The sequence below is a fragment of the Zonotrichia leucophrys genome, chromosome 3, assembly GCF_028769735.1.
Source record: "Zonotrichia leucophrys gambelii isolate GWCS_2022_RI chromosome 3, RI_Zleu_2.0, whole genome shotgun sequence".
Classification (NCBI taxonomy): Eukaryota; Metazoa; Chordata; class Aves; order Passeriformes; family Passerellidae; genus Zonotrichia; species Zonotrichia leucophrys.
Genome location: NC_088172.1, coordinates 113987953 through 114002002, shown reverse-complemented (window position 1 = coordinate 114002002; position 14050 = coordinate 113987953). Strand labels below are relative to the sequence as shown.

The 14050-nt window shown below is 50.5% G+C and overlaps 1 protein-coding gene across 1 annotated transcript in view; it reads right to left on the bottom strand.

Annotated features, from left to right (window-relative positions):
• The window catches only part of PTK2B (protein tyrosine kinase 2 beta), a 118419-nt gene that overhangs the window by 80491 nt on the left and 23878 nt on the right, over positions 1 to 14050 (bottom strand). The window contains exon 2 of the mRNA XM_064710083.1: positions 4008 to 4342. Within this exon, the coding sequence (XP_064566153.1) occupies positions 4008 to 4342 (335 nt within the window). The remainder of the gene's footprint in view (positions 1 to 4007; positions 4343 to 14050) is intronic.

The window sequence follows — 14050 nt, the reverse complement described above, 5'->3', positions numbered from 1 at the left end:
ATTTGGTGAGGTGAATTCTGTGGGATCAAATCATCAGGGGAAAAAATCCCACAGGGATCTGGTGAGTGGGATTCTGTGGGATCAAATGCTGGGGGGAAAAACCCCAAGGATCTGATGAGTGGGAATCTGTGGGATCAAATCATCAGGGGAAAAAAAACCCCAGGGATCTGGTGAGTGGGATTCTGTGGGATCAAATCCTCAGGGGAAAAAAAACAACAGGGATTGAATGAGGGGAAAAAAAACCCAGGGATCTGGTGAGTGGAATTCTGTGGGATCAAATCCTCAGGGGAAAAAATGCCAACAGGGATCTGGTGAGTGGGAATTCTGTGGGATCAAATCCTTGGGACAAAAAAGGAGGGATGGATTCCTGGGGAAAAAGCAGGGATCTGGTGAGGGGGAATTCTGTGGGATCAACTCCTCAGGGAAAAAAATCCCAACAGGGATCTGGTGAGGTGAATTCTGTGGGATCAAATCCTGGGGGGAGAAAAAAAAAGGGAGGGATCAACTCCTGGGGAAAAAAACCCAGGGATCTGGTGAGGTGAATTCTGTGGGATCAAATCATCAGGGGGAAAAACCCCAGGGATCTGGTAAAGGGGGAATTCTGTGGGATCAAATTCTCAGGGAAAAAATGCAAGGGATGTGGTGAGGGTGAATTCTGTGGGATCAAATCCTCAGGGGGAAAAACCCAGGGATCTGGTGAGGTGAATTCTGTGGGATCAAATCCTTGGGGGAAAAAATCCCGGGATCTGGTGAGTGGGATTCTGTGGGATCAAATCCTCAGGGGAAAATTCCCAACAGGGATTGAATGAGGGGAAAAAACCCCAGGGATCTGGTGAGTGGGAATTCTGTGGGATCAAATCATCAGGGAAAAATCCCACAGGGATCTGGTGAGGTGAATTCTGTGGGATCAAATCCTCAGGGGGAAAAAATTCAGGGATCTGGTGAGTGGGATTCCTGTGGGATCAAATCCTCAGGGGAAAAAACCCAACAGGGATTGAATGAGGGGAAAAAAACCCCAAGGATCTGGTGAGGTGAATTCTGTGGGATCAAATTCTGAGGGGGAAAATTCCCAACAGGGATTGAGTGAGGGGAAAAAAGCCCCAGGGATCTGGTGAGTGGGATTCTGTGGGATCAAATCCTCAGGGAAAAAAACCCCAACAGGGATCTGGTGAGTGGGATTCTGTGGGATCAAATCCTTGGGGGAAAAAAGGAGGGATCGATTCCTGGGGAAAAAAATCCCACAGGGATCTGGTGAGGTGAATTCTGTGGGATCAAATCCTGAGGGGGAAAAACCCAGGGATCTGGTGAGTGGGAATTCTGTGGGATCAAATCCTCAGGGGAAAAATCCCACAGGAATCTGGTGAGTGGGAATCTGTGGGATCAAATCCTCAGGGGGAAAAAATGCCAGGGATGTGGTGAGTGGGGATTCGGTGGGATCAAATCATCAGGGAAAAAACCCCAGGGATCTGGTGAGTGGGAATTCTGTGGGATCAAATAATCAGGGGAAAAAAGGGGGGATCGATTCCTGGGGAAAAAAACCCCAGGGATCTGGTGAGTGGGAATTCTGTGGGATCAAATCCTCGGGGGAAAAAATCCCACAGGGATCTGGTGAGTGGAATTCTGTGGGATCAAATCCTGAGGGGAAAAAATCCCACAGGGATCTGGTGAGTGGGAATTCTGTGGGATAAAATCCTTGGGGCAAAAAAAGGAGGGATCGATTCCTGGGGAAAAAAACCCAGGGATCCGGTGAGGGGGGATCCCGTGGGATCAAATCCTCAGGGGAAAAAATGCCAGGGATGTGGTGAGGGGAATTCTGTGGGATCAAATCCTCAGGGGGAAAAAACCCAACAGGGATTGAATGAGGGGAAAAAACCCCAGGGATCTGGTGAGTGGGATTCTGTGGGATCAAATCCTCAGGGAAAAAAAATCCAACAGGGATCTGGTGAGTGGGAATTCTGTGGGATCAAATCCTTAGGGGAAAAAATGCCAGGGATCTTGTGAGTGGGAATTCTGTGGGATCAAATCCTCAGGGGAAAAAAGCCAGGGATCTGGTGAGGTGGGAATTCTGTGGGATCAAATCCTCAGGGGGAAAAAACCCCAACAGGGATCTGGTGAGTGAGAATTCTGTGGGATCAAATCCTCCGGGAAAAAAACCCAATGATCTGGTGAGGTGAATTCTGTGGGATCAAATCATCAGGGGAAAATTCCCAACAGGGATTGAGTGAAGGGAAAAAACCCCCAGGGATCTGGTGAGGTGAATTCTGTGGGATCAAATCCTCAGGGAAAAAAATCCCACAGGGATCTGGTGAGTGGGAATTCTGTGGGATCAAATCCTCTGGGAAAAAAATGCCAGGGATGTGGTGAGTGGGAATTCTGTGGGATCAACTCCTGGGGAGAAAAAACCCAACAGGGATTGAGTGAGGGGAAAAAAACCCAGGGATCTGGTGAGTGGGAATTCTGTGGGATCAAATCTCCAGAGGAAAAAAAATCCCACAGGGATCTGGTGAGGGGAATTCTGTGGGATCAAATCATCAGGGAAAAAAAAAAGCCAGGGATCTGGTGAGGGGGAAAAAACCCCAGGGATCTGGTGAGTGGGAATTCTGTGGGATCAAATCCTCAGGGGAAAAAAAGCCAGGGATCTGGTGAGTGGGAATTCTGTGGGATAAAATCCTTGGGGCAAAAAAAGGAGGGATGGATTCCTGGGGAAAAAAACCCCAGGGATCTGGTGAGCAGGGATCCTGTGGGATCAAATCTTCAGGAAAAAAAAATGCCAGGGATGTGGTGAGTGGGAATTCTGTGGGATCAAATCCTCAGGGGAAAATTCCCAATTTCTGCCCTGAATTCCCGATTTCTGCCCCAAATTCCCAATCCCAGCTGCAAATTCCCAATCCCAACCCCGAATTACCATTTTACACCCCGAATTCCCAATCCCAGCCCGGAATTCTCAATCCCAACCCTGAATTGCCAATTTCCGCCCCAAATTTCCACTCCCAACCCTGAATTCCCAATCCCAACCCCAAATTCCCAATCCCAGGCCTGAATTCCCAATTCCCGCCCTGAATTCCCAATTCCCACCCCCAAAATCCCAATGCCAACCCTGAATTTCCAATCCCAGCCCCGAATTCCCATTTTACACCCCGATTTCCCAACCCCACTCCCAAATTCCCTGATCCCACTCCCAAATTCCCCGATCCCAGCCCCGAATTCCCAAATTCCCACTCCCCCAAATTCCCAAATTCCCACCCTCAAATTCCCAACCCCACTCCCAAATTCCCCGATCCCAGCCCCAAATTCCCAAATTCCCACTCCCTCGAATTCCCAATTCCCACCCTCAAATTCCCAACCCCACTCCCAAATTCCCGATCCCAGCCCCAAATTCCCAAATTCCCACTCCCTCGAAATTCCCAATTCCACCCCCGAATTCCCACTCCCCCGAATTCCCAAATTCCCACCCTCAAATTCCCAACCCCGAATTCCCAAATTCCCACCCTCAAATTCCCAAATTCCCAACCCCGAATTCCCAAATTCCCACTCCCAAATTCCCAAATTCCCACCCTCAAATTCCCAACCCGAATTCCCAAATTCCCACCTCAAATTCCAAATTCCACTCAAATTCCCAACCCAAATTCCCAATTCCACTCCCGAATTCCCAATTCCCACTCTCAAATTCCCAAACTCCCACTCTCAAATTCCCAAATTCCACCTCAAATTCCCAACCCACTCCCAAATTCCCAAATTCCCACTCCCTCGAATTCACAAATTCTCACCCTCAAATTCCCACCCTCAAATTCCCAAATTCCCACCTCAAATTCCCAGCCCCAAATTCCCACCTCCCAAATTCCAAATTCCCACTCTCAAATTCCCAAATTCCCACCCTCAAATTCCCAAATTCCCACCCTCAAATTCCCAAATTCCCACTCCCCGAATTCCCAAATTCCCACCCTCAAATTCCCAAACTCCCAACCCAAAATTCCCAAATTCCCGCTCCCCCGGGCATTCCCGCCTACCCGGACCTCGGTGCCCACGGAGCACTTGACCAGCTTGAAGTTCTTGCCCAGGTTGCAGCTGTTGCTGTAGAAGCAAACCTTGAGGATGCGCGACTCTTCCTCCTCCTCCTCCTCCTCCTCCTCCTCCTCCTCCTCCTCCTCCTCCCGGTGGTGATCCCGGTGATGATCCCGGTGATCCCGGTGATCCCGAGGATCCCGGTCCGGGGTTTCCGTGGCCTCCAGGGTGCCGGGGAGGCTGCGGGAGGAGCGGCTGCGGGGTCGGCCCAGCGGCTCGGGCAGCGCCGACATCGTCAGCGCGGAGCCGGAGGTGGTGTCAGCGGAGGAACATCCCTTCCCTGGAATGGTGGGAAAAGGGTGGGAAAAAAGGTGGGAAAAAATGGGAAAAGGGGAAAGGGATTGGGGGGGAAAGGGGAGAAAGGGAATGGGGGAAAAGGAAAAAGGGAATGGGGGAAAGGGGGGAAGGAAGGGAAAAGGGAAAAAGGGAATGGGGAAAAGGGGGAAAAGGAATTGGGGAAAAGGGGAGAAAGGGAACAGGGGAAAAGGGGGGAAAATGGGTGGAAAAAGGGGAAAAGGGGAAAGGATGGGGAAAAGGGGAGAAAGGGAATGGGGGAAAGGGGGGGAAAGGAAGGGAAAAGGGGAAAGGAATTGGGGGGAAAAGGGGAGAAAGGGAATGGGGGAAAGGGGGGGAAAGGATGGGAAAAGGAAGGGGGAAAAGGAGAAGGGGAAAGGGAGATGGGAAGGGGAAAAGGGAAAAAGGGGGTAAAAGTGAGAAAAGGGGAAAAAGGGGAAAAGGATTGGGGAAAAGGGGAAAGGAAATGGGGAAAAGGGGGGGAAAGGTGGGAAAGGGGGAAAAGGGAAATGGGGAAAAGGGGGAAAGGAATGGGGGAAAAGGGGAGAAAGGGAATGGGGAAAAGGGGGAAAGGGAAAAAGGGAAAGGGGAAAAGGAATTGGGGGGAAAGGGGGAAATGGAATGGGGAAAGGGGGAAAGGAGGAAAAGGGGAAAGGATTGGGGAAAAGGGCAGAAAGGGAAGGGGAAAAGGGGGGAAAGGAATGGGAAAAGGGGAAAAAGGGAATGGGGGGGAAAAGGGAGAAGGGAATGGGGAAAAGGGGAAAAGGGAATGGGGGAAAAGGAAGGGAAAATGGGAAGGGGAAGAAGGGAAAAAGGGGAAAGGGGGAAAGGGGGAAAAGGGAAAAAAGGGAAAGGGAAAAGGGGGAAAAGGAAATTGGGGAAAGGGGAAAAAGGGAAATGGGGAAAAGGGGGGGGGAAGGAAAAAGGGAAAGGGGAAGGGGGAAAAAGAAAGGAAAAGGGAGAAGGGAAAGGGAGATGGGAAGGGGAAAAGGGAAAAAAGGGGGAAAAGGAAAAGGAAAGGGAAAAGGGGAAAAGGGGAAAAGGAGGGGGGGAAAGGGGAAAAGGGAAGGGGAAAAGGGGGAAAGGAGGGAAAAGGAAGGGGGGAAAAGGGAGGGGAAAGGGAAGGAATGGGGGAAAAGGGGAAAAGGGAAATGGGGAAAAGGGGAAAGGGAAAAGGGGGAAAAGGGGAAAAGGAGGGGGAAAAGGGGAGAAAGGAAAGGGGAAAGGGGGGAAAGGATAGGGAAAGAGGAAAGGGAAAGGGGAAAAGAGAAGGGAAAGGGAAAGGGAATGGGAAAAGGGAAAGGAAAAAGGAGGGGCAAAGGGAAAAAGGGGAAAAAGGGGGAAAAGGGAGAAAAGGGGGAAAAGGGAAAAGGGGAAAAGGAAAGGAAAAAGGAAAAAAGGAAAAGAAAGGGAAATGGGGAAGGGGGAAAGGGGGGAAAAGGGGAAAAGGGGAAAAAGGGGGAAAAGGGAAAGGGAAAAATGAGGAAAAGGGAAAAGGGGAAAAGGAAGAAAAGGAAGGGGAAAGGAAAAGGAATTGGGGGGAAAAGGAGGGGAAAAGGGGAAAAGGGGGAAAATGGGGAAAAGGGGAAAAAGGGAAACAGAAAAAATTGAAAGAGGAAAATGGAAAAGAGAAAGGGGAAAGGAAGGGAAAAGGGAAGGGGAAATGGAAAGGGGGAAAAAGGGGAAAAAGGGGAAAAGGGAAAAGGGGGAAAATGGGGAAAAAAGGGGGAAAAGGGGAAAAAGGGGAAAAGGGGAAAAGGGGGAAAAGGGAAAAAGGGGAAAGGGACAAATGATGTCCCCACCATGCCCAGAGCAACGCCCGCGTCCCTGTCACCTCCAGAGCCACCTCAGTGTCCCCAACACCTCCACATCGACCCTCCATGTCCCTGTCACCTCCACAGTGACACCTCCATGTCCCCAACACCTCTTCAGGGACATCTCCATGTTCCTGTCACCTCCAGAGTGACATCTATGTGTCCTTGTCACCTCCAGCGCCATCTCTGTGTCCCCAACACCTCCTCAAGGACACCTCCATGTCCTTGTCACCTCCAGAGCCATCTCCATGTCCCCAACACCTCTTCAGGGACACCTCCATGTCCTTGTCACCTCCACAGTGACATCTCCATGTCCCCAACACCTCTTTAGGGACACCTCCATGTCCTTGTCACCTCCAGAGTGACATGTCCCTGTCCCCAACACATCTTTAAGGACACCACCATGTTCCTGTCACCTCCAGAGTGACATCTATGTGTCCTTGTCACCTCCAGAGCCATCTCCATGTCCCCAACACCTCTTCAGGGACACCTCCATGTCCTTGTCACCTCCAGCGCCATCTCTGTGTCCCCAACAACACCTAAGGGACACCTCCGTGTCCTTGTCACCTCCACAGTGACATGTCCCTGTCCCCAACACATCTTTAAGGACATCTCCATGTTCCTGTAACCTCCAGAGTGACATCTCTGTGTCCTTGTCACCTCCAGCACCATCTCTGTGTCCCCAACATTTTTATTCACATCCGGATTTTGGATTTTTTATTCACCTCCGGATTTTGGGGTTTTTTATTCACATCCAGATTTTTTAGGCTTTTTATTCACCTCCGAGTTTTGGGGTTTTTTATTCACCTCCAGATTTTTTAGGCTTTTATTCACCTCGAGTTTTGGGTTTTTTATTCACCTCCAGATTTTTTGGTTTTTTATTCACATCCGGATTTTAGGGATTTACATTCACCTCTGGATTTTGGGATTTTTATTCACCTCCAAATTTTAGGGTTTTTTATTCACATCTGGATTTTGAGATTTTTATTCACATCCAGATTTTTTAGGCTTTTTATTCATCTCCAGATTTTGGGATTTTTATTCACCTCCAGATTTTGGGATTTTTATTCACCTCCAGATTTTGGGGTTTTTATTCACATCCGGATTTTGGGATTTTTTATTCACCTCTGATTTTTGGGATTTTTATTCACCTCCAGATTTTGGGATTTTTATTCACCTCCGGATTTTGGGACTTTTATTCACATCCAGATTTTTTAGGCTTTTTATTCACCTCCAAGTTTTGGGGTTTTTTATTCACCTCTGATTTTTGGGATTTTTATTCACCTCCAGATTTTGGGATTTTTATTCACCTCCGATTTTTGGGATTTTTATTCACCTCCAGATTTTGGGATTTTTATTCACCTCCGAGTTTTGGGCTTTTTTATTCATCTCCGGATTTTGGGATTTTTATTCACATCCGGATTTTGAGATTTTTATTCACATCCAGATTTTGGTTTTTTTTATTCACCTCCAGATTTGGGATTTTTATTCACCTCTGGATTTTGGGGTTTTTTATTCACCTCCGGATTTTGGGATTTTTATTCACCTCCGGATTTTGGGATTTTTATTCACATCCAGATTTTGGGATTTTTATTCACATCCGGATTTTGGGATTTTTATTCACATCCAGATTTTTTAGGCTTTTTATTCACCTCCGAGTTTTGGGATTTTTATTCACCTCCGGATTTTGGGATTTTTATTCACCTCCGAGTTTTGGGGTTTTTTATTCACATCCGGATTTTGGGGTTTTTTATTCACCTCCGGATTTTGGGGTTTTTTATTCACCTCTGATTTTTGGGATTTTTATTCATCCCTGGATTTTGGGGTTTTTTATTCACATCCAGATTTTGGATTTTTTATTCACCTTGATTTTTGGGATTTTTTATTCACATCCAGATTTTTTAGGCTTTTTATTCACATCCGGATTTTGGGGTTTTTTATTCACATCCGGATTTTTTAGGGATTTTTATTCACCTCTGGATTTTGGGATTTTTTATTCACATCCAGATTTTTTAGGCTTTTTATTCACCTCCGAGTTTTGGGGTTTTTTATTCACCTCTGATTTTTGGGATTTTTATTCACCTCCAGATTTTGAGATTTTTATTCACATCCAGATTTTGGGATTTTTTATTCACCTCCAGATTTTGGGATTTTTATTCACCTCCAGATTTTTTAGGGATTTTTATTCACCTCCGAGTTTTGGGGTTTTTTATTCACCTCTGATTTTTGGGATTTTTATTCACCTCCAAATTTAGGGATTTTTATTCATCTCCAGATTTTGGGATTTTTATTCACATCCGGATTTTGGGATTTTTTATTCACCTCCAGATTTTGGGGTTTTTATTCACCTCCGGATTTTTTAGGTTTTTTATTCACCTCTGATTTTTGGGTTTTTTATTCACCTCCAGATTTTTTAGGCTTTTTATTCACCTCCGAGTTTTGGGGTTTTTTATTCACCTCCAGATTTTGGGGTTTTTTATTCACCTCCAGATTTTTTAGGGATTTTTATTCACCTCCGAGTTTTGGGGATTTTTATTCACCTCTGATTTTGGGGATTTTTATTCACATCCGGATTTTGGGGTTTTTTATTCATCTCCAAATTTTGGGGTTTTTTATTCACATCCGGATTTTGGGTTTTTTTATTCACATCCGGATTTTGGGTTTTTTTATTCACATCCGGATTTTGGTTTTTTTTGGGGCGTTTCTTTGGGGTTTTTGTTCTCTCCCCGCCCCCAGGGCCTCTCTGCACGAAGCCACATCCTTTGCACAACCTCGGTGACACTCGGGCCATGTCCCCAACCCAGGTGGCCCCAAGAGCAGCCAGGCCACCTCCCCATCTTTGTCCCTTCCTGTCCCCCCAAAATCCGAGGCCACCCCAATCCCAAATCCCGCGGAATTCCAGCGGATTTTTAGGGAATTTTTGGGGATTTTTAGGGAATTTTTTGGGAATTTTTAGGGGATTTTTTGGGGATTTTTAGGGACAGAAATATTCAATTTATGGGGTTTTTTCCCCCATTTCCAGCCCCATTCCCATGGGGGTGGCACGGGGACAGCAGGGAATTTTTTGGGAATTTTTTGGGGTTTTTTAGGGAATTTTTAGGGAATTTTTGGGGATTTTTAGGGGATTTTTTAGGGAATTTTTAGGCACAGAAATATTCAATTTATGGGGTTTTTTTCTCCCCAATTTTTCCCCCATTGCCATGGGGGTGGCACGGATACAACAGGGAATTTTCAAGGAATTTTTAGGGATTTTTTAGGCACAGAAATATTCAATTTATGGGGTTTTTTTCCCCCCTTCCCAGCCCCATTCCCATGGGGGTGGCATGGGGACAGCAGGGAATTTTTTGGGAATTTTTTGGGAATTTTTAGGGATTTTTAGGGGATTTTTTAGGCACAAAAATATTCAATTTATGGGGTTTCTTTTCTCCCCAAATTTTCCCTCATTTCCAGCCCCATTCCCACGGGGGTGGCACGGGGACAGCAGGGAATTTTTAGAGAATTTTTGGCGAATTTTTAGGGGTTTTTAAGGGAATTTTTAGGGATTTTTAGGGATTTTTTAGGCACAAAAATATTCAATTTGTGAGGTTTTTTTCCCACACTTTTCCCCCATTCCCATGGGGATGGCACAGGGACAGCAGAGAATTTTTGGATAATTTTTGGCGAATTTTTAGGGGTTTTTAAGGGAATTTTTAGGGAATTTTTAGGGAATTTTTAGGGAATTTTTAGGGACAGAAATATTCCATTTATGGGTTTTTTTCCCACACTTTTCCCCCATTCCCAGCCCCATTCCCATGGGGATGGCACGGGGACAGCAGGGAATTTTCAGGGAATTTTTGGCGAATTTTTAGGGTTTTTTTAGGGAATTTTTAGGGATCTTTTAGGGATTTTTAGGGAATTTTTAGACACAGAAATATTCAATTTATGGGGTTTTTTCTCCCCAAATTTTCCCTCATTTCCAGCCCCATTCCCATGGGGGTGGCACGGGGACAGCAGAGAATTTTTAGGGATTTTTTAGGCACAAAAATATTCAATTTATGGGTTTTTTTCCCCCACAATTTTCCCTCATTTCCAGCCCCATTCCCATGGGGGTGGCACGGGGACAGCAGGGAATTTTTAGGGAATTTTTAGGGATTTTTTGGGGATTTTTTAGGCACAGAAATATTCAATTTATGGGATTTTTTTTCCCCCACAATTTTCCCCCATTTCCAGCCCCATTCCCATGGGGGTGGCACGGGGACAGCAGAGAATTTTCAGGGAATTTTTGGCGAATTTTTAGGGGTTTTTAGGGAATTTTCAGGGAATTTTCAGGGAATTTTTAGGCACAGAAATATTCCATTTATGGGTTTTTTCCCCCACAATTTTCCCTCATTTCCAGCCCCATTCCCATGGGGGTGGCACGGGGACAGCAGGGAATTTTCACGGAATTTTTAGGGGTTTTTTAGGGAATGTTTAGGGATTTTCAGAGAATTTTTAGCACAGAAATATTCCATTTATGGGATTTTTCCCCCATTTCCAGCCCCATTCCCATGGGGGTGGCACAGGGACAGCAGGGAATTTTTAGGGAATTTTTGGCGAATTTTTAGGGAATTTTTAGGGAATTTTTAGGGATTTTTTAGGGAATTTTTAGGGAATTTTTAGGCACAGAAATATTCCATTTATGGGATTTTTTTCCCCCCACAATTTTCCCCCATTTCCAGCCCCATTCCCATGGGGGTGGCACGGGGACAGCAGGGCTTGGATGTCCCCAGCGTGTCCCCATCCCGTCCCCATGGCAGAGAATTTTCAGGGAATTTTGGCGAATTTTTAGGAATTTTTAGGATTTTAAGGTATTTTTTAGGCACAAAAATATTCAATTTATGGGTTTTTTCCCACACTTTTCCACCATTCCCACGGGGGTGGCACGGGGACAGCAGGGCTTGGATGTCCCCAGCGTGTCCCCATCCCGTCCCCATAACTGGGATGGAAAACTCCATGGAAAAAATCCCAATGGGAATTCCCAGCAACACCCTCATGGCCAGGGCTGGGGACATCGAGGGGACACCGAGGGGACATCGAGGGACACCGAGGGACATCGAGGGGACATCGAGGGACACTGAGGGACACGAGGGACATCGAGGACATCGAGGGACATCGAGGGGACACCGAGGGACATCGGAAGGGACATCAGGGACACGGGACATCGAGGGACATCGAGGGACACCAAGGGACATCGAGGGGACATCGAGGGGACATCGAGGGGACATCGAGGGACAGAGGACACCACGAGGGGAAGGGGACACATCGAGGGACATCGAGGGACACGAGGGGACACCAAGGGACACCGAGGGGACATCGAGGGACACGAGGGGACATCGAGGGACATCGAGGGACATCGAGGGACATCGAGGGACACCGAGGGGACATCGAGGGACACGAGGGACAACGGACGAGGGACATCAGAGGGGACACCGAGGGACACCGAGGGACACCGAGGGGACATCGAGGGACATCGAGGGACATCAAGGGACATCGAGGGACATCGAGGGACATCGAGGGACATCGAGGGGACATCGAGGGACACCGAGGGGACATCGAGGGACATCGAGGGACATCGAGGGGACATCGAGGGACACCGAGGGACATCGAGGGACACCGAGGGGACATCGAGGGACACCGAGGGACACCGAGGGACACCGAGGGACATCGAGGGACATCGAGGGACACGAGGGACATCAGGGACATTGAGGGACACCGAGGGACACGGACATCGAGGGGACACCGAGGGACACTGAGGGACATCGAGGGGACATCGAGGGACATCGAGGGACACCGAGGGGACATCGAGGGACATCGAGGGGACACCGAGGGACACGAGGGACATCGAGGGGACATCGAGGGACATCGAGGGACACCGAGGGGACATCGAGGGACATCGAGGGGACATCGAGGGACACCGAGGGACATCGAGGGGACATCGAGGGACACCGAGGGACACCGAGGGACACCGAGGGACATCGAGGGACACCGAGGGGACATCGAGGGGACACCGAGGGACATCGAGGGACACCGAGGGGACATCGAGGGGACATCGAGGGGACATCGAGGGACATCGAGGGACATCGAGGGACACCGAGGGACATCGAGGGGACATTGAGGGACACCGAGGGACACCGAGGGGACACCGAGGGGACATCGAGGGACACCGAGGGACACCGAGGGACACCGAGGGACACCGAGGGGACACCGAGGGGACACCGAGGGACATCGAGGGACACCGAGGGACACCGAGGGGACATCGAGGGACATTGAGGGACACCGAGGGGACATCGAGGGACACCAAGGGACACCGAGGGGACACCGAGGGACACCGAGGGACACCGAGGGACACCGAGGGACACCGAGGGGACATCGAGGGACACCGAGGGACATCGAGGGGACATCGAGGGACATCGAGGGACACCGAGGGACATCGAGGGGACATCGAGGGACACCGAGGGACATCGAGGGACACCGAGGGGACACCGAGGGACACCGAGGGGACACCGAGGGGACACCGAGGGGACATCGAGGGACATCGGGGGACACCAAGTGACACCAATGTCCCCTCACCCCCCACAAGGACACGGGGGACAATCCCGCCCTTCCCATCCCATCCCAATTTTCCCAACTTCCAAACCTTTCCGAGCCTCCCTGGCGACACCGCCACCCCCTCGTCGCTGTCACCAAGGCCTTTTTGTGTCACCTCCCCTCCCTCCGCCTTGGGGACAACATCCCCGAGCTCCCCCGTGACGCAACCGCGGGGACACGGAGGAAACGAAACCGAGCCCGGCGCTGTCACCAACGTCCCCTCCCCCCGTCCCCGCTCTGTCCCCTCGGTGCCACCACCCCCGGTGCCACCTCCTGTCACCTCCTGTCACCTCCAAAGTCCCCCCGGGGCCACCTCCCCGCACCAGGAAGTCGCCGCCGGTGCCTCTCTCGGTGAAAGTTGGGCTCCGTCCCCGCCCGGTGTCGCCTCCCCCGCTCGGGGCGGTGTCGCCGAGTCCAAGGGTGGCACCTGGGTGGCACCTCGGGGACAAGTTTGAGGTGTCCCCGTCCCCCCCCGCCACCACGGCCCGGGTTCCGAAGTTCTCCCTGTGGGGAATTCTCCGGGATGAGATTTCCCGGGATCCGCCCTCTCCGCCAGGTGAGCGAGGGGGCGGCTCCGGAATTCCCGGTGCGCGGAATTAAATCCCGGGATACCGAATTCCCGGGATACCGAATTCCCGGGAATGCCGGCGGCACTTACGGAGCGGTGGCCGCGCTGTCGCCGCTGTCGCCGCCCGCCGGGGTGGCCCCCGGTGTCACCCGAGAGGTGTCACCCCCGCTGGTGTCGCCGCGCGGAGCGAGAGAGAGCGGCCGGCGGCGCTTCCTGCTGTGACCGAGTCGGGTGCGCGGGGGAGGGACCGGAACCGGCACCGGGACACGGGACAGGCACCGGGACACGGAACCGGGACATGGGACAGGCACCGGGACACGGGACAGGGGACAGGTACCGGGACACGGAACCGGGACACGGGACAGGCACCGGGACACGGGAACGGGACTGGGACACGGGACAGGCACCGGGACACGGAACCGGGACACGGGACAGGCACCGGGACACGGAACCGGCACCGGGACACGGAACCGGGACACGGGACCGGCACCGGGACACGGGACAGGCACCGGGACACGGGACAGGGACATGGGACACGGAACCGGGACACGGGACAGGCACAGGGACAGGTACCGGGACACGGGACAGGCACCGGGACACGGGACCGGGACATGGGACAGGCACCGGGACACGGGACAGGCACAGGGACAGGTACCGGGACACGGGACAGGTACCGGGACACAGAACTCAGTACCCGACAGTGGCA